General features: G+C 40.5%; 1 protein-coding gene across 2 annotated transcripts in view; it reads left to right on the top strand.

Moving 5' to 3' along the window:
• dner (delta/notch-like EGF repeat containing) overlaps window positions 1-19,896 on the top strand; it is a 78,753-nt gene that overhangs the window by 39,119 nt on the left and 19,738 nt on the right. For both annotated transcript variants that reach the window (XM_061719173.1, XM_061719172.1), the window contains exons 2-6: window positions 4,410-4,754; window positions 4,839-4,936; window positions 11,238-11,401; window positions 15,601-15,749; window positions 18,578-18,731. In XM_061719173.1, the coding sequence (XP_061575157.1) occupies window positions 4,410-4,754; window positions 4,839-4,936; window positions 11,238-11,401; window positions 15,601-15,749; window positions 18,578-18,731 (910 nt within the window). The remainder of the gene's footprint in view (window positions 1-4,409; window positions 4,755-4,838; window positions 4,937-11,237; window positions 11,402-15,600; window positions 15,750-18,577; window positions 18,732-19,896) is intronic.

Below are 19,896 nucleotides of genomic sequence, written 5' to 3'. Positions count from 1 at the left end.
TCTTACACCAGGGGGTTTGGTGTGAGCATCGTTATCTGCCTCTCTTTAGCCTGCGTTTTTGTTGTTCTCCAGGCTTTATTAAAACTATATATAAACATGTTCAAATCAGGCAGCTGGAGCTACAGATACCTGAGGCGCTTTCAGTAAATTTGGCAAAAAAAAGAAAAGAAAGAAGCAGCGGGATTATAGATGTTCTTAAGCCTAAAACTGGTCATTGAGCCAAGCAAACAGCCACAGCATGTCAGATAGTGAGCTCTCTAAGCTTGGCTTCGTCCTCCGTCACCTTCAGCATCTTCACCCGAATGTTTTCCCCAAATATGATCAATTATTGATGACAGACACTAGCGTGAAGGAGGCTGTCATGGTGAATCTTTCTCATTGCTGCATGGTGGGAGACGCCAAGTTAGAGGACAAAATGCTAATTTGTGTTTGCGTGTGTCCTCAGAGGTATGTCTGTATGTTCATACAGTGAGAGAGAACTATGGCAGGAGAAAGGACGGCAACCGTCCACATTTTAGTACAAACACACATGTCAAAATTTAATAAAAGAAGAGAGCAGAGCCGAGAGCGTAAACAGGGAGATTCGCTCAGAGAGCAATAACACAAAAATAAAAATAAGTTTAGCATGAGCAGCTCAGTCTCGGGGCAGTTTGTGAAACATTTTCACTTTTTTGTTGAGGACATGCATATTGTAGTAAAGTCTCACTGTTTTTTTTTGTTATTCTTGTTTGTTGTGTTGTTTTTGTTTTTTTTTTAAGTAGAGAAGTATGAATGAATAATTAACAGCAAGTTCCAAGTTAATGCTTCATTTCCACTTGTCGTACTCACACTGGAGGCTATCACTGCATAGAAACTTAACACAAAAAGTAAGGACATTTGGTGTTTGGTAGATCATTTCTGTGTTGTAACAATGATTCTTAGTAATAAATCTTATACTGTTGAAAAGACTGTTTATTTCCCTTTTAAATGTAACACATTTGTAAGGAACACGCAATTGGGGAATGATCAATGATTATGTGGGTTCTGCCCATGAAAGATTTGCCACATCTTCTCTGCCAATGCAGAGTGATGTCAGAGACAGGCTGCCGTGAAGTGGGCGTCCCAAGAAGACGACGCCTCAGGAAGAATGTTTCATCACCCTTTCAGCGCTTAGGTACCATAAGCTGTGTTTTACAGACTTGCAGTCAAGGTTTGCAGGACAATATGGCAATCAGTCCAGGTTCTGCCTACGTCAGTTAGATCATAGGGTCAGGGTGTTGAGAAGACATGGAGAACATTATGCTGATTGCTGCACCGAATAACATCTTTGGTGGCCGCGGCGTGATGGTGTGGGGCGACACCTCCCTCACCGGAAAAATGAGGCTTGTCATCGTTGGAGACAATCTCAATATAGAGCAGCATTGTGATGAGTGATATAAGAACAATGAGTGGTAATTCCATATCTTGACAGTCGGCTACTGAACTCTATCCTCGAAGATGACAACGCTCGCCCCCATAGAGCAGGGTTTATCAGAGACTACCTACAAAATTTAGAGTGGAGTGGATGAAATGGCCTGCCAGCAGTCCTGACTTCAACCCCATTGAACACTTGTGGGATCAGCTTGGGCGTGCTGTTCGTGCCAAAGTGACCAACACAACCATGTTTGCTGACTTGCGACAAATGCTGGTTGAAGAATATGATGCCATCCCACAGCAGTGTGTAACCAGGCTGAAGACCAGTGTGAAGAGGATGTGCCAGGCTGTGTACAACTTCCACAAGCTACCGAGGCTCCTGTTTGTTAAATTGAACAATTTTTAAATTGCCAATATGTGTTGTTTCTTCAAACTTCAATAATCTAATTGCCCAAACAGCTGTTAGGCATTGGCAGAGAAAATCCGGCAAATTTTCATGGGCACAACCCTCATACTCTGCTCTGCTGCTCATCCCACAAATGCATGTTCTTTACAAATGTGAGACCCTTTGAAAGGGAAATAAAAAGGCTTTCCAACAGTATTATATGACTTTAAATTTTTCAGTGCATGTGAGGAAATAATATACCACACCTTGAGCATCAGTGCTTTGTAGTAGCCAGTGGTTCAAACTGCCAGAATCAGGTCAAAGAAGTTTAAAAATAAAGTTGAAGTGCAGATTGGAAATCCATCCATATTCTATACCTGTTTTATTAATGTTGCGTGAGACTGGGGACTATTGAAGCTGCCATTGAGCAAGAGGTGAAGTAGCCCCACCCTGGACTCCACCACATCTCAGAGTGACATCATAGGGACATAAAAACAATGAAAACGAGTACCGTAGTCGTCTCCAAAATCCCTTTCTCCCTTTCTCCCTTTTTTTTTTACCTCCACATACCCCACCGGTCTATCCTACTTTGTTCTAGTTACTGAGCCGATCTTGGCCTTTAGGAGGTGGGAGCAGTACCTTTAAGGATAGAAATGGTTGTTTTATCATTAAAAGGTTTCTGTATTTAATCATCAGCTTCCCCATTTCTCAAGTCAGTGTTCTTGGGTGAAATACAAAACCCCACATTTCCACAACCAAGTTCCTCACTTTAAATTAAAGTGTCAGCTAAATTGATGTAATGTACTGTAGTACATTGCACTCGAACTGAAGGGACTTTAATTTTATGAATGACGATTATAAATAACATTTGAAAACTATTGGCTGTGGTAGATGGTGAATAAAAAACATAAATATTAATTTGGCCACTTCCGCCAAGAGGTGCTTTGAAGTGCAATGTCTGCTGGGACTAAAACATCTGTGGATCCACTAGACAACAATTCAAAAAGTGTAAGCTCGTCTCATATGAATACAAAGTCAATATCGTGTTTTGAGCTTCCTTCCTTTGAAATGGTGTATTTGGGGATATTTTGAAAATAGTTATTTCATTAAATCTTAGACTTCAAAGATGCATTCTTCATTTCACTCTTTCCCTCTGTAGATGTATTTCATCATGTCTGGATTTTTAAAGACAAAAAGCTATGGTTACATGGAAAAACTTTACAACAGCTGTATTGGAGAGTTGACATAAACCAGTAAGTGACACCATGGTGCCTGTGTCAATCTCAAACACAGTCTGTCGTTTTTTTCAGTGACAAGGACTACACACTTGAAACTATAGCCAAGCTGTGAATGCTTGACTCAATTAATATTTTATAGATGTGCAACATGAAGCTGGATTGTACATGAAATGTTTTTCTTTTACAGCAAAAGCTGACAAGAGAACAAGTGATATTGTTGTTGTTTATTGTTTATTGAGATCCCCATTAGCTGCAGCAGAAACTGAAGCTATTCTTCCTGGGGTCTTAACAAAATAATGCAATACAAAAGAAAACAAAATAGAGAAAAGAACTTAGAAAATAAAAAATACAGAATAAGAGCAAGAAGAAAAAAAATATATATATACAAAATCAAGATATTTTAAAAATCAAGACAAGAACAGAAACCAAGTCAACTATATCATCCCCACATATACCTAATATATACATATATATATATATATATATATATATATATATATATATATATATATATATATATATATATATATATATATATATATATATATATATATATATATATATATATATATATATATATATATATATATACACACATACATACACGCACGTATACATACATACACATATACATATACCCATCATATAATACTCTATCATATCTAATATTCCAAGTCAATTCTATATTATATTCACACACATACACATTATATATATATATATATATATATATATATATATATATATATATATATATATATATATATATATACATACACATCCACATATACATACATACATATGTATACACATATACATACATACACATACACATACATACATACACACATACTCATATATATCTATTATATAATAACACTACTATGCAATAATACCATTATATCTCATGTACTAAAACAATCATATTACATACACAACTATTCCATACCGAAACCATTACTTGGATAGATGTTTTTTAAGTAGTATTCTGAATTGATTATTGTTAGAGAGTTTTACATGATTGGGTAAAGAATTCCATTCTTTCATTCCTCTATACAGGACTGTACGTTTGATGCCATTAGATCTAACCTTAGGTATTGTAAAATTTCCAACAGTTGCATGTCTAGTGTTGTGACAGTGATTTTCTGCACTAAAAGAGAGGTTTTCAAACAAATCATATGGCTTTTTTAAAACAGATATGTTTCTTATCACAATCAACAGTGAGTATAAGAGTCTGTCTTTGACCAATAACCCAACTCTGCCCAATATGGGCAGAGTTGAGAACGTCACTGATGGACAGTAGGATCACACTGTTTTTGCTTCTCTGTCTCAAAACTCCACTGAACCTTCTCTGTCATTTGTTTTCTTTTGTTTATTTTTTTCCATTATCTCAGTTTTTCACAGACCCCTGTGCCAGCAGCCCCTGTCTCCATGGAAACTGCAGCCGGAGTGATAGCGGGGAAGACGGGGAGCCGGCCTTCACCTGCGAGTGCTCAGAGGGTTACGAGGGAGAGAGGTGCGATCAGATCCTGTTGGACCTGCCGCCTGCTGACTGGGACCCTGCCACCCCCTCTGCTCCCGAACCCGCCACCCCCGTCGGCTCCACGACCACAGCCGCCACTCAGCCACAACAGCCAACCACGTTCCCCTCCACTACAACACCAGAACCTCCCACCCTGCAGCCATGGCAACCAAAACCTGGGCAGAGGCTGCTGGTAGTGCCATGGGAGGCAGACAGAGTGAGAAATACTTGAAGTCTGATTTCAAATACATGTATAAAGAACTCCTGCTGTGTGTTATATGTGTGCGGATGTGTGTTTCAGGTGACTGAGGGTCTGCACTGTGTGAGCCCCGAGCTTTGTGAGCTGACATCAGGAACTCTGACTCTGTCCCTGGAGGTGCCTGAGGAGACAGCAGTCAAGTAAGTTAAAACGAGATTTATAGAAATGACAGCTGTCTCTTCATGCAGAGAGGCTGAGCAATCAGTCCTGCAACGGATCCTGTTTATGACTGGTTAGATTTTTAACTTTTTATGAATTTTTTAAACATTGGGGCAGCTTGTGAGAACTTGGACAAATGTTCTGAATTGAATTGTTATTTTATGAAGGCAATCAAAATGAATTTGGTATTAAAACTAGACTTTATTATACTTTAGTTGTGCCCGTGATTGCTGATCATTCTCCAGAAACTCGTTTTTACAAAGTGTTGGGTACTAGGATGGGGCTGGATAAAAAAAGAACATTTCAAACCTCATTCTCCAGTAGAGAGTTTTTAGATCATACTTGGATCTGTGGCCTTCAGCTGATGTGTGCTCGCTTAAACTCAGACATAGTTCAAAGCTCTTTAGGCCTTTAGGCCACTCCTTTCCCTCACAACACTTGCCATAACCATTGCCAAAGCTGGATTCTGGCATTTGAGCAACATCTGACCCATGCAACACATGTCGTAACCCAGGTTGGTCCCAGCTCATGATCATCTGGCCCACACAACACTTTTCAGTTGAGACTGGGTCCTAAGAGACAAAAGTACCTGTTACATCTAAATACAGTATGTACAATGTTTTGCTACTTAATGCTGAATCCGTAAGTGTGGTTTTGGGGAAATTTCAGGTTTTGATTTGCTGCTTATTTGTAGTCTCACTGGTATTCAGCAATCATATTTGATCAGGATTTGGTGCAATATGAATGCTTAGGGTCGGACAACATTACATTTGAGTTTTAAGCATTCTTCTGCATTCAAGCAACAATCGGTGTGTTGTATAGTCTTAGCCTTGGGTAATCTGTAAACTGAATTTCTGTGGATTATGCAGCACATCCATAAATATTACGACTTTCTGGAACAAGTAAAACACCAACAAACACTTAATGAATGTCATATTACAAATAGGGCCTGTGTTATACTTCTTTTCATCCGGATACTTATCAACACTTTTTGTTGGACTAATGCAAAATCTTGTTTGTGAAACCCTTGAGTCCCCTCAGGATCCTACTTTGCACAATATTATACCACACCAGGTGTGCTTCATGTTTTTGTGAGCATATTTGCTCAAAAACAGTGTCACGATTACCCAGTACGTAAGGGTCAATGAATTATGCAGAAGTAGTCCTGGTGGATGCTAGATGTCCTTGATGCTGTTCTTATTAGGATGGGAGGCACGACTCAAGGCTTTGGTCACGATCACAGACAAAGAGTTACAAGCTGTGAGTTAATCAACCTCTGCTGCTTTGTTTTCATTGTGTATAATTAAATACAATACCTGAACGCATTAATAAATGCAAGCAGTGAAGGAGACGCTCACTAACTCACATGCGGCACCACTTGGGAATGGAGTAGTGATACATGACTGCCGTCGGTTTGGACATGCTGACAGTTTTTATGCGTCCTTGGAGCTCAGAATCACTGGACAGGGTTAGGGACGAACAGCAAGGTCATCAAACAGATGCGCTGTATGTGTGTACAGTTTAACGATGAGTATCAATGGCAAACTCCAGCAGGAATATAAACATACAACAGATACATCAATGTTAGTTTATTTGGTTTTTAAAGGAGGAGAAATTGATGATTCTGCGTCAGTCCTGGAATCTGGCTGATTACCCAAGTAGCTGCAGATTCTGTAGCTGAATCTCTCCTGGACTGTTCCCTGAACCCCTGCCCCACCTCTCCATCTACAGCTGAGCAGAAACCGGTCCACCATCACAGTATCACTGACGGGAAATGTAACAGCTTTAATGACTTCAGTTCACTAGAAAAACTGAGCCGTCCACTTTTCTAACTAAAACCCATTAAATAAACAGTTTACTGGCTGTCCGTGAAAAACACATGGCTCATTTAAATTTGAAGTACTAGTGGTTCCCCAGACATCTCAGCTCCTCATGTTGTCCCTCTGGCTGTGCACAGATAAAGAAAAACCTCATTTCAGCTACTAGTAGCCTGTCCACCATCTTATTATTTTGGTCACATAGCTTCACCTTCAGGGTAAGCTCCATATTTAAAGCAGCACTTTTGGACAGTTATCTCATTGATCAACCTGTGTTGCTCCCATATGCTCTCACTCTTCAACTTGACCTAAAATCATATCCTAATTTATCTTACATTGCCCCAGGCAGACATTTCTTTTTAAGCGGACTTGGCAGAAGTCTATGGCACTCTTCTAATAACAAACGACAAGGCTTGTTGCAAACACTAGTGTGTGATATTTAAAAAAAAAGTCCACTTGAGTCTAATAAACACAGCTAAAAGATCATCATGCATTCCATTTTTTTGATCTCCATTGCCTCTATAGAGAGCTTTCAGTCGGTTGTATAAAAGTACGATAAAAGTACCGTAGAAGTAATAAGAAAAATCAATGCTCTTGTATGTGGAAAACACTCATTAGATCAAATGCACAAAAGCCACAGTTGATAGGATAATCACAGATTGTCTTATTTGTTTGTTTAATATGGGAATGATTAATTCCAGTGTGGGAGTGAGGTTCGAGAGGAGCTCCATGGCATTTAACACTGAACAGCATCATTGAGGCTGTGGAGCATCCCTCTTACAACCGGAGCTGTGACAAGGGTGTGTACTGGACCCAAACGCAGCACAATAGCACAAGAGTGTTCAGTAAAAGTCTTTATTAAACCCAACTTCACAGCAGGCAATAGAGCAGAGTTCAGTCGTCAGGATCGTGGTAACGGTCAGAGTGGCAGGAGAGCGAATACCAGAAACAGCTGGTGCGAGCGCTGAGTAGATCTGGAAGCTGGAACACAGGAACTGAAACGCTGGGCAGTCAGAGGAATCGCCAGGCAGCTCAGGGAGGCAAACAGGAACCAGAGACGCTCAGGCAGAACTCGGGGTCGGGGACAGAAGGCTGAGGTGACACTAGGCGAACAGGTCGGGGACAGGCAGGGTGGGGAACAGGTGATCAGTCCGGGGAAACCCGAGGGAAAGTCAGGCATGATACAAGAACAATCTGGCAGTGACTGGCTGGGAGTGGAGTGCTTAAGTAGCAGCCCAGGGCTGATTTCAGATGCAGAGCAGGTGTAGAAGGCGGGAGAAACCATAGTGACATGAGGAGGCGGAGCTGGCAGGTGAGTGAGGCAGGTGTGGGGCTGGGGTGGATGTGACAAGCTGAGAGATTTAATTCTGCTGTGCTCTCTGTGTTTCACGAGGATTCTCTGTGTGGAGCTCGGCTCTGGTCTTCCCTGCCTTGTTTATCAAGCAGCTGATGGAGCTCGGTCAATGGTTTGGTCTCTCCAAGCATCTTATTCTTGAACAGTTTATTCACTGGAATCAGACCAATATGGCGACATGCTTTCAGAAATAAATTCTGTTTGTTCTCCGGTTTGCAGCAGTGGGAGTGAAAAGGTGCGACTCGAGACAAAACTTTAAATAATATTCGAATAACCCTACAATGTTGACAGATTTGTACTAAATTAGTTTTTTCAGAACTTCGATGCCTTTTTTCAGTTTGGTCTTGCTGGCTGCTACTGACGCCTGTCTCCTGTATACCCAGGTCAATATGTGGACCAGTACAGATCACCTGGGTGATCCCCACTGGCGCAGCATTTCAGCCGGGTTTACTGTGTTGGGAGGGGTGATATGGAGGGAGCCAGAGAAGGGTTGAATAGTGAGGGAAGTGTACTCAAATAGAAAACAACACAATTCTTTACTGTAACAACAAATAATATTTTACAGTATTTGGACGCAAAATGTGCAGTCCACTGGACATCACAGCAAGCTGTGGATGAAAACTTGACAGAAAATAGAAACAAAACAAGAGTATTAGGCTGCATCCTGCCTTTCATCCCTGGCTGGCCACAGGACCTCATCCACGTCCTCCATGGCCTGCAGCAGTGGGATCCGTCTCTGAGGATTTCTTTCGTATACCTTCCATCTCCAGGCAGAGGAAAACTCCTCAATTGGGTTGAGGAAGGGAGAGTATGGAGGGAGATATAGGACATCAACTTCTGGATGGACCCTGAACCACTCACGGACCAGAGCAGCCCGGTGGAAACTGACATTGTCCCAGATAACAACCAACCTGACCACCTCTGTGTCCTCCATCTGGTCTGTCTGGACAATGATATTGTAGAGCTGGTCCAGGAATGCTAGAACAAGTGCAGGGTTGTAGGGGCCAAGGGTGGCATGGTGATGGAGGACGCCGTGGTGATTGATGGCAGCACACATTATGTTCCCTCCACGCTGGCCAGGGACCTCTGTGATGGCACGCTGGCCGATGATATTCCTCCCTCGGCGCCTTCTTTTTACAAGGTTGAACCCCGCTTCATCAATGAATATGAATTCAATGGCAAATTGCTGGTTGCATATTGCACAATAGCCTTTGGAGTTTAGAAATGTGATTGACTGTGTGTTCTGAGTGAACAGCAAGAGAGGGAAATCAGGAAGAGTGTGCAGGATATTGGGAATTGTGTGTAGTGTTGTAAAAAATGTGTGGTATGGAATGGGAATTTGAGTCTAGAGCAGTAAATGTGCTTGGAGTTCAGCAGGACTGGTTCAGCCACCTGAAACATGAGTTTCAGGTTGTGCACATTGTGTCTGATGTTCCAATAAATGTGTTTAAACAATTGTGAAAAACTGTAATCATTTTGTGCATGTGTGTGTGTGTGTGTGTGTTTGTATGAGTGGTAAGTCTGTGAACTGTGCCCAGATCTACTCCTCAGCCATTGCCCTTGATGCTATCAGTCGGCTCGGTATAGTTCTGAATCAGGTCCACAGGTGTCATGAGGGTGAGGGGAGGCTAGTGGGAGCACAGCGTCTTGCAGCTTGTCCTGCCAAGCTGCTCTGTCAAGGTCAGATTGTAGAATCAACAATTGCATTTGGAGTCAGGCAGGCTCCAGTAATTTTCCGTCTGCCTTAAGTCTCTCTGGTTCATCTCCAATGGCGACTACAAACAGACCAATTTGTGGTAAATTCCCACCAAGCTGAGCTACATTCTACATTACACATTTTCCACATTTCTTTTAAACCTTACATGATTTAATGGATTTTTGTTTATTTTACTGGATGCGTTATCGTCTTGGATGCATTCAGTTAGACCACATGGACACTAAATTAACATCTGTTGTCTACCTGAAGGGAGTGATATGGATATCTCAAACTGCTGCGTGTTTGTGTCTGTAAAGTGCCAAAATGTCAGCAATTAACCTCAAAAATACAGACTTAATGTCACGCTTCATTCAGTTCAGTTTCCACAGGAAACATCACTGCTATAACTCACCCCATCTGAGTGTGGGGCTAGGTTTGAGTAAACAGGTACAGAAACACTGCCTTCGATCGTCAGTGCTGGATACAAACACACGGAAAACTGTCCGTCAGTACAAAACTGTTAATTACAGGGCTGCTGGACACCAAGTATTGTGTACTTACCTTTTTAATTAAAATAATTGATGCTAAGCCAAAGATTTTTGATTGTAAACTGATCAGATTAGAGGGATTGTTATCGCTTGCTGGTTGGCATGAGAAGATTGTCTATTGATGGCTCGTCGTCTGAGTGATTTTGCTCTAAAATGGTGAAAATGTGAACTGATTTTTAATTTGAACAGTCAAATGTTTAATTTTATTTTTCTTAGTTTGTGTATATGCCAGTAGTTTTATATCAGACATTTTAGTTTCATCTCCAGTGTTTGCTTGGTTTGTCCTCTGCGTTGGGAGGTTGTCGGCTCTGTGCCAGTAGTGCTGCCCGAGGTCAGCCCCCCCTTAGGTTGTGGTGGGGTCCACACATCCATCCTATAGTGGGAGCGAACTTGTTTTTGCACTTTGTGCTTGCATGTTATTGTATGTACAGAGCTTTATAAATAATGTTTGATTTGATTTGATAAAAAAAAAGACTGAAATGCAAATGTATTTGTCCAACCTTTCAAATTAATCTGGTTGACTTTTAACATTGTTATTTATGTCATGCAGGTTAGTCTTTGTTGCATACATAAAATCATAAAGGAGTATGTGGTTTTTGCATCCAGCATTTTGTAGGCTATATTCAGTGTATTTGTTCTGTACAATCTATTATTTACAAACAGAAGTCTGGAAACCTGCAGTACAATCTCAAAAACTGGCTTGGAAGAGTTACCAATTAAAAGTGGACCATGGCGAAAAGATCAGACTTGTGTTTCAGCCCAAACTGTTGGCAGAGTCTTCAATCATCCAACACTTCTGATCCTCCTTCCCTTTCATCTCCTTCAAGCTTTGCTGCCCTCCTCACTCTGTCTTTCCTGTCCAACCAGGGTGGTGGTGAATGCCAGTGGAGCTCCGGTGCTGTGGCGTGTGAGTGAAGAGGGTTTCCTCCGCTCCTCCATCCTGAACGGCACTACCATGTGGTTTCTGCAGGCCCACGATGGACTGGTGGTGCCGGACCACCTGCTGCCCCTGGGACAGAACTACTTCCTCAGTAAGCATCCCTTCTCCAGGTGTTATCGTGCAAAAAAGGGAAGGTACAAGGCCATAGATCAAGTGAAGACATGATAACCATGGAGTACATTACATTAGGGAAAAAAATGTAACTGTAATAATTGAAGAAATAATAATAGTAATATATCAATCGCCTTAACCAAACATCTCTTAATGAACTCCACACTGCAGAAACCTCAGCTGGCATACTTTTATCATGAACTAAGAGAAGTGATCACATCACACCCGTTTTAGCCTCCTTGCATTAGCCCCAAGTATGTTTCTGAATTGATTTTAAGATCTGACAGACTTTGAAATCTCTTTATGGTCTCCCACCTTCTTGTTTATCTGACATTTTAGTACCACATAAGTCTGTTTGTAGAGCGAGATCCTTGAGCAGAGGACTTTTATTTGTTCAAAAGCACGGCCGAAGAGCTGAGGAGGTGACAAAGTGTTTGTGGTCAAAGCCTCAAAACTGAGGAACAAGCTGCCTGACTAAATCAGGTCAGCGGAGTTGGTGACCTTTAAAAGAAAAATACTTATAAAAGCATATTTTGTTCATCAAATAGCCTTTTTGGCTATTGAGCTTGAGTTTTATCGGTTGACTTGAAGACAGATTTACTATTTTATGATTTTCTACAACCTCAAATCAGAAACGTTTGGGATAATACAAAAAAATTCAAGCAAAAAAAGGGGATTTTACATTTACTTTGGCTTCTATTGCTTTCCAGACATTATGAACCTAATTTATTTCTTAAAAAAAATATATATATATATTTTTTTTTAAATAAATAAATATAATTCAATTCAATTTTATTTATATAGCGTTTACTACAACAGAAGATGTCTCTATGCGCTTTCTAGAGACCCAGAACATGACCCCTGAGCAATTATTACATAAACATAAAATATATAAAAAAATAATTAAAATACATTTCATGTATAATGCATCCCTGGAAAGAATGAGGTCTCGAAGGCCTCAAATTTTGCTTAAAAATCTCATGGTATTTTTTCTGCGTTGATGCTTCACAGAGGTGTCCTTACAACCTCAGACCAGTGTGGAGCCCAACCTTTGGACGTGTTGTTGATCACAGTTTGGATCAGTGTTTGACTTGGTGCTCACTTCTACTGGAAAGATTGAAAACCAAAGTCAAATCTACACAACTGATTCTTTTGACTACATCTGAAATAACATCATGTCCTCTGCCATCTTGTTTCAAACATATCGCAGGCCTGAAATGCAAAACTTGATATATACGAAAAAGTGTAAATATAAATAAAGTCTTTTATTATCATTAATATTCATATATGAATGATTGTTTGGCCACTTAAGCCAAGAAAACAATCTTCTTTATCACTGTGCTCATTATTTAATATGTGTGACAGTTCATTGAACAACCCCTGAGAAGCTGACAGGAACATTTGGAAATACCTTCAAGTAGCTCATTTAAAACAGAGCTGGCATATAAATGAATTAAAATAACTTGTAAAAGCCGCATTTATTATCCACTTGTCTGTGGGGACGACAACAAACACTTCCAGCTATGAATCAGAGTATTAGCACAAATCGAGCAGACATTTATGCTGATATTCCATCTGCACATTAATACTGGGCTTCACGTTGTTAGTATTCACACAATGTTGCCAGCAATGGTGGCGTGTGAGCTGCAGTGGGAGATGGAGGGGGTCAATTAGAGTCCCAGTCCTGAAGGACTCACTGACCTCTGCATGAGCTCTAAATACCTGACGCCATTTCTGCACACTTCCTGTCTGCTGACCTTCACTCCGAGGCAGACGCAGCTTCTGTTTTACAGAGGAGGCGACACTGGGGAGTTCAATCAGAGTGGAGAGAGGATGATGGGAGGTGGGTGGGAGGAAGTCAGATAAGTAAGAAGAAAAACAGAGGGAGAAACAGGGAGAAATGGCATGCCAGAAAAGGATTATAGGCAAGGGCGGAGAGAAAAAAGATGAAAGAAAGTCAAAAGAAAAAGGTCAAATAGTGAGACACAACCGGGTCATGAGATGATTCTGTTGTAAAGACTCATTCATGCATGACAAATCTGAAGGTGCCTTAGACACAAAAATGCAAAGCATCTGTGAAGAGAAGCAGACGTGACCCAGCCGCCAGCTGCACCCGTGATGGAGTACACTTTATGCCTTCACAGTCTGAGCGAGCAATGACGTAGCAGGTCCACCATTCATTGTCACCGGGCTGATGAGCCTGTGCAGCTTTATCACTGCTCTGGGTGGGTGGGGGACCTGCGTCACATCAGTCTCATCATTGGTAGGCTTGCAGTTTCTTGGCTCAGATCAGGCTCTAAAAAAACACAGAAAAACAGTGGCACTTGATATTAAGCTATTTTTACCTGAGTATCAGTGAAGCTGTCAGCTTTGACTAAACATGTAATTAGAGGAGATGTTTGGAATATATGGATTCAGAGAGAGACAGTGCAGAGAAAGACACACATCTGCCTGCATCAATTTTTCTGCAGAGTTTATTGTTTTTCTTGCTTCGCAGCAATAGTTCATATTCCAGGAGCATTACCAAAAAAAAATCTGCAGGGTTGATAGCCTATTTTTATGTATATTTCAGCTTTTTTAGATGACCAAAACTGTATCCAGGGCAGTGGGAATGTCACTACCGTAGACATACAATAGAGGAGATGTCTGGAGAGTACTGAATGCAGTACATTTGATCCTGTGATACCATGAATGTCTTTCCAATAGGCGTTGAAATCAAATATTTATAATTATTGAGTTACATATGTTGCTTGGCAGCATATACTATTGCAAGGTACTGAAAGTCTGCCATTTTACTGAAAATCTGGGTACTATTGAGTCAAACTGTCTTTCACTGGGTTTGTGCATTTTACATCACGCATTAAAGGGTCCATAAGAAAAATGACTTTTCCTGTGCTTTCGAGCAGATAGTTAGCTGTCTGAAGGGGCTGCCAAAACAAAAACTCAGACAAAAGACATCCCTGCCAGCTTGTTAGTTTTGGGTCAGCGCGAGTATGAAGACGTGTCATTCAAAGAGCGGTGCAGACTTTCAGAGGTGTCAACCCAGCTCTAAGCTGAACAATCGTTATCTTTTCTTTGGTCACACTTTACATCGTGCAGTTTCTGCTGTACAACTGAAGTCAGAAGCACAATGGTGTAACGACGATTTCCTAGGATGCACTCATCTCAGAGGAGAGAGCTGGAGTCACATCAAAGGACTGCTGTGCACAGAACTGGTAACGGCGGCATCAGACGGCCAGTTTCAGAGTTTTAAAAAACTCTTATGTAGGATACTTCCACCCCTCACACTCTCAGACAGTTAATTACTTTTGATTGATTGATCAAAACAAAACCACAGAGCTCCAAATCAAGCAATTCTTTAAAAGGAAACCTAAAAAAGTGAAACTTTACTTAGATTCTCAACAATGATAAGTCCAGCTAAACATGTTTGAGCCAGAACTGGAACTGGAGTGTGGAGTTCATCAACTGGAGGCAACAACAGCGATTAAATGTCAACGCGTCTGTTTGGGTCAGTTCAGCTAAAGCTGGCAACTGTACGTTGCATCTTTGCAAGCAAATTCACATTTCTTCCAAAACATTATGGAAACAAAAAAATAAAATGAAATCAGTTGGATGGAAGCAGAAGCTGATCTCTCCTTCCTTGGCGCAAAAACGTTCTCTTTCAAAATAAATGCCATATACAGTACATCTTACCACTAACGGGATTATGTCACTGTTTACCATTGGCTGGTCTGGTGACATCATGACGAATAGTTGGAAGCTGTCCTTTTGACTAGAATCTGACCAGTCAAGGCAATCCTCACTGTATGGCATATAACATCTTGCATGAAAGAGTTTGCACACTGTGGACTTGTTTATTCTGCACAAAAATACAACAACATCTTGTTCATCTCTTCCTTAAACTTATGATGACAGAAGGCACAGATTCAGCATTTAAGATAAGTTCAAAAACACAGAAAAACACATCAGGTCTACTTTAAGATATGTTTAAAAGGGAGTCAAAGTACTGATAGTTTGACCAAAACATGCCACAATCCATTAAGACCTCAGAAAATAGTATCAACTTTAGAAAACAAGGGTAATATGTCTTCTTTAACAACAAATTTTTGGGTTCTGTAAATACAAATGCCATGTGAATAGTTTGAATAGTTCATAACAACATCAATGATTGTGTGCTAGGTGTGATGCGAGTGGGTGCCCCCACGGCCCCTGAAGTCATCCTGCGTCTCAACCTGACGGTGAAGGCCAGCAGCTGCGTGGAACCTGGCAGCAGCTTCAGTGACCCCCAGTGCTCTGGGAAAGGCAAATGCATCACACAGCCCTCCGAGGTGGGAACTCTGGGAAGACACTAAATGCTGATCTCCTTACTTTAGGCCCATGGGTGTGATTGAAGCACTTCTCCATGACCCCGTTAGAGCCGCGACGTCACACAAAGAGAATCACACTGTGGGTCTGCTCTGGTGAAAGTGCTGGTTTGTTCTTACTGTGGCATCTTTTTTAAGGTTATATAAATGTGGACACTGTGTGAAAATACTACTTCAGCAAAAAAAAGCCTCAAATGTGAAATATATTGTCACATTTAGAGTGGTGCACATGCTCATGTCCTCATTATTATCTCCCTCCCTTTCCTAGGATGAAGCTGTCATAAAGAAGTGTGGTTCTGTCTCTTTTCCTTTTGGAAAGGATGGTCCAGTTTATCCTGAACTCTAGTGCAGTAATAAAAGAAGCACAGAAGCTAATTTAACTTTTATTTCAACTTAATTATATTGCACCTCTCAAATGCAAGTTCAACATAAAGTCCTTTACAAAATAAAGAAAAAAACACTTAAACAGCAATATACAGAAAATTAAAAGTAAAACCATGAAAACAACCATGATAAAACACACTGAACATGGTTGACCGGCTAAATTTGCACTACATTTATAGCTCGCTCTTTTTTGTGTGTTTATTTTATTGATGTTAAAGTGTTGGTTAAATGGAGCACTGTTGCGATTAGACTTTTCCTTGCGGAAAAATAAAGACTCTGATTCTGAAAATATCGGCACATAAACGAAGTGAATCCGTCATAGCTTGTTTCAAAATAGAAAGGTCTTAACTGTTGTCAGGGACCAAACTGACTCAAAGAAGTTTGGAGTTAGATGGATTATTGGTCGGCAGAATGGGTTCAACCTCAGAATTGATCACAATTTTAATCCTCTTGACAAGGCTCAAAAATATCATTCCACTTCAGTGATGGTCTGGATAGGGTCATTACATATGACGGTAATTTCAACTTTGTATTTGTTCAGAAAATACATTAAAATAGGAGTTTTGTCCTCATCAGACATTCAGATCACCGGCATCCTAACTCAATAACAATCAGCTTCTGAATGCTGGATATACGTCTGTCAATAGATACAAAATGAGGGGGAGAGTTCACTGCTATTGCTTCCCTTGAAGAGAGTTCAAGGGAAGCAGAGGGCTTAACACTTGTTACCATCTACTAATAGATAGCATTGATTTAACTCTGGGATATTCTTTTGAGCTTGGTCTTCGAAGCCAATAGGGTGTGAGCATCTCATACCCCAATCAGCAGCTGCTTTCACAGGAAAGGAGATGAAAACTAACAACTCTGACACCAGTTCTGGACTTGGACGCTCTGGGGACTGCAAGTCTCTAGTGTGAGCGCAACATGTTCTTCTAGCTTTATAGGGAGCAGTGGCATCTTTAAGATAGCATGGATGTAAGGCATTAAGCTATTTCTATGTTCTATTTATTTTAAACTGACCTGGTGCAGAGACGCTTGAACAGGAGAGATGTGATCTCTGTTGGCAGTCAGAACTCTGCCAGCAGCATTTTGGATCAGCTGAAGCATTTTCAGAGTAATATTTGGACAGCCAGCTAAAATGGCTTTGCAGCAGATATAACAAATGCGTCAGTGCCAGACTGGGAAAGAATGTTTCTGATTTTTAATATATTACGCAGATGAAAGAAATCCACTCTGAAGGTCTGTTTGATATGAGATTTAAATGATGGCTCTTGGTCAAATATGAGTCCCAGGCTCCTCCCAGTAGTACTGGAAGCAAAGGTTATTCCATCAAGATTAATTAAATCATTAGATGTTAAATCTTTGAGGTTTTTGGGATGAAAATAGCCGTCCACATTAAAAAAAAAAATCTGAGACAGATCTGCAACCTCAGTGACTCGTTAGTGTCCTGGGGCTTTATAGATAAACAGAGCTGAATGATTTATCATAAAATTACCTATAGAAGAATGTACACATTTGTAAGAGTGAACAAAATGTGTCCAGGTTCAGAACCCTGTGTAACCCCTAAACTAAGTGGAATGATCTTTATTAAATGTTTGAGCCCATATAATAAAATGTTGTGGTCATCGTTGTCAGGACCTGTTCAGATAGAAAACCACTGTCAGAGGCAATGAGGTGGTCATTTGTGGCTTGTTCTATGTTGTTCTTCAAATTCAGCCTGAAACTCTTTGTACAAACTTTTACTCGTGCTATTATAAGCCGTTATAAGACAACCTTTTTAAGGGTTTCAAACGGGATGTTAGACATAGGGCTCTGGGTGGCTAAAATATCAGAATTAAGAGTGGGCTTTTTAAGATGTGGTTTAACAACAGCTAATTTTAAGGACTGTGATCATAAAAATGTGATAATGTTAGCTCTGGTCAAGTAGAGAATGGTCGATAAGGATTAGTTAGAGCATCCTTAAACAGTCTAGGTGGGATAGTGCTGTTCAACAGCACTATGCTTCTTATTAAGCATTCAGAACATTTGCACAACCTTTTATTTTGCATGACAAGTGTAAAGGCTCATGATAATCTCAATACTGAATCCTGTCATCCCAAAGAAACTCAAATGAACCGGTTGTATGAAAAAGCACATCACTTTAAAGGGATTTACTTCACTCTCAGCTATCAACAGGTGTAAAATAAGCAATATACATTACATCTATCCTCCTAAAGCCCCACTTGATCACGTCCTTGAAATCAGTTTGTCCACAAAAAATAAGAAAGCACGACTGAGACACAGAAGATAGTGTCTTCTAATGTTTTCAGTTACGGTGTTAAAACCGACTCATGTTGGTTCAATTTTGCTGAGTTTCTGTCAGAATTTTAGTTTAACTTGTGAATCATCGGCATGATTTATATCCACAGAGTACTTTTTTCTGCGAGTGTGACGACAGCTACACTGGAATATTCTGCGAAGAATTTGATGCCTGCCATCGCCGTCCGTGCCGCAATAATGGGACCTGCACTGACGTCAGACAAGGCGGGGAAGGACACAACTTCACCTGCACCTGCCAGCCAGGTGTGTTGGATTGCTTTTTGCTATTTTATATAGTCTTGTGTTGTTGTTTTTTTTTTAATCGCCAGAGTCTGAAAGTGTGTTTGCTGTGACTTTGATAACAGCTGAAGAATGTGAGTTGCTTCCTTTATTTCAGAAGATTACTGAACAGGAGAGAGATAAATGAGCAAACCAAGCCTTTGATCTTGACAAATTTAATTTTGGATAAGGACTTAAAAACCTGTGCTTTTTTCAGGTGTAAGTGAGGATTTATTTATATGTGTAACCATTTGGGTTATTTATACAAAGATCAACAACTACTTTTACAAGCTTATTCTGGGTATGTTCAATATAAGGCAAAGGCAAGGCAAGTTTATTTGTATAGCACATTTCAGCAACAATGCCTTTCAAGGTGCTTTACATTTCAGAGTTACAGTGTAGTACTTAAATTGACATTGTTTACATCTAAATTCAGAATAGTTTAATTAATTCAGTCAAAGGCAGCTGTAAACAAAGGAATTTTTAACCTTGATTTAAAGGAACTGAGGATTTCAGTATTATTGCAGTTTTTCTGGATGTTTGTTCCAGATCTGTGGAGCATAAAAGCTGAATGCTGCATCTCCATGTTTGGTTCTGATTCTGGGAACACACAGTAGACCTGAACCAGAACACCTGCAAGGTCTGGAAGGTTGATGTGGCAGCAACAAGTTTCTGATGTATTTTGGTCCTAAACCATTCAGTGATTAATAAACTAATGGAAGTTATTTTAAAATCTATTCTCTGAGTCAGTGTTTCCCAATCCTGGTCCTCGAGCCCCCCAGTCCTGCATGTGTTAGATGTTTCCCTGCAGCAACACACCTGATTCTACTTAATGGTCCTCATTAGCTTGTCACCAAGGTCTGCACAACTCTGTTGATGACTCAGGTACTTTTATCATGGTGTGCTGAAGCAGGGTAACATCTAAAACATGCAGGACTGGGGTCGAGGACCAGGGTTGGGAAACACTGCTCTGAGGTCCAGGAGCCAGTGTAAGGACCTCAGAAATGCAGTGATGTCGTCCACTTTCTTAGTTCTGGTGAAAACCCGGGCAGGAGCATTCTGGATTAGCTGCAGCTGTCTGATTGACTTCTTAGGCAGAACTGTGAAAACACTATTGCAGTAATCAATTTGACTAAAGATAAGCGCATGG

Source organism: Cololabis saira, chromosome 4 (genome assembly GCF_033807715.1).
Source record: "Cololabis saira isolate AMF1-May2022 chromosome 4, fColSai1.1, whole genome shotgun sequence".
In the NCBI taxonomy this organism is placed as follows: domain Eukaryota; kingdom Metazoa; phylum Chordata; class Actinopteri; order Beloniformes; family Belonidae; genus Cololabis; species Cololabis saira.
The sequence above is the reverse complement of the archived record's forward strand: the minus strand, read 5'-3'. Positions and strand labels throughout refer to the sequence as shown.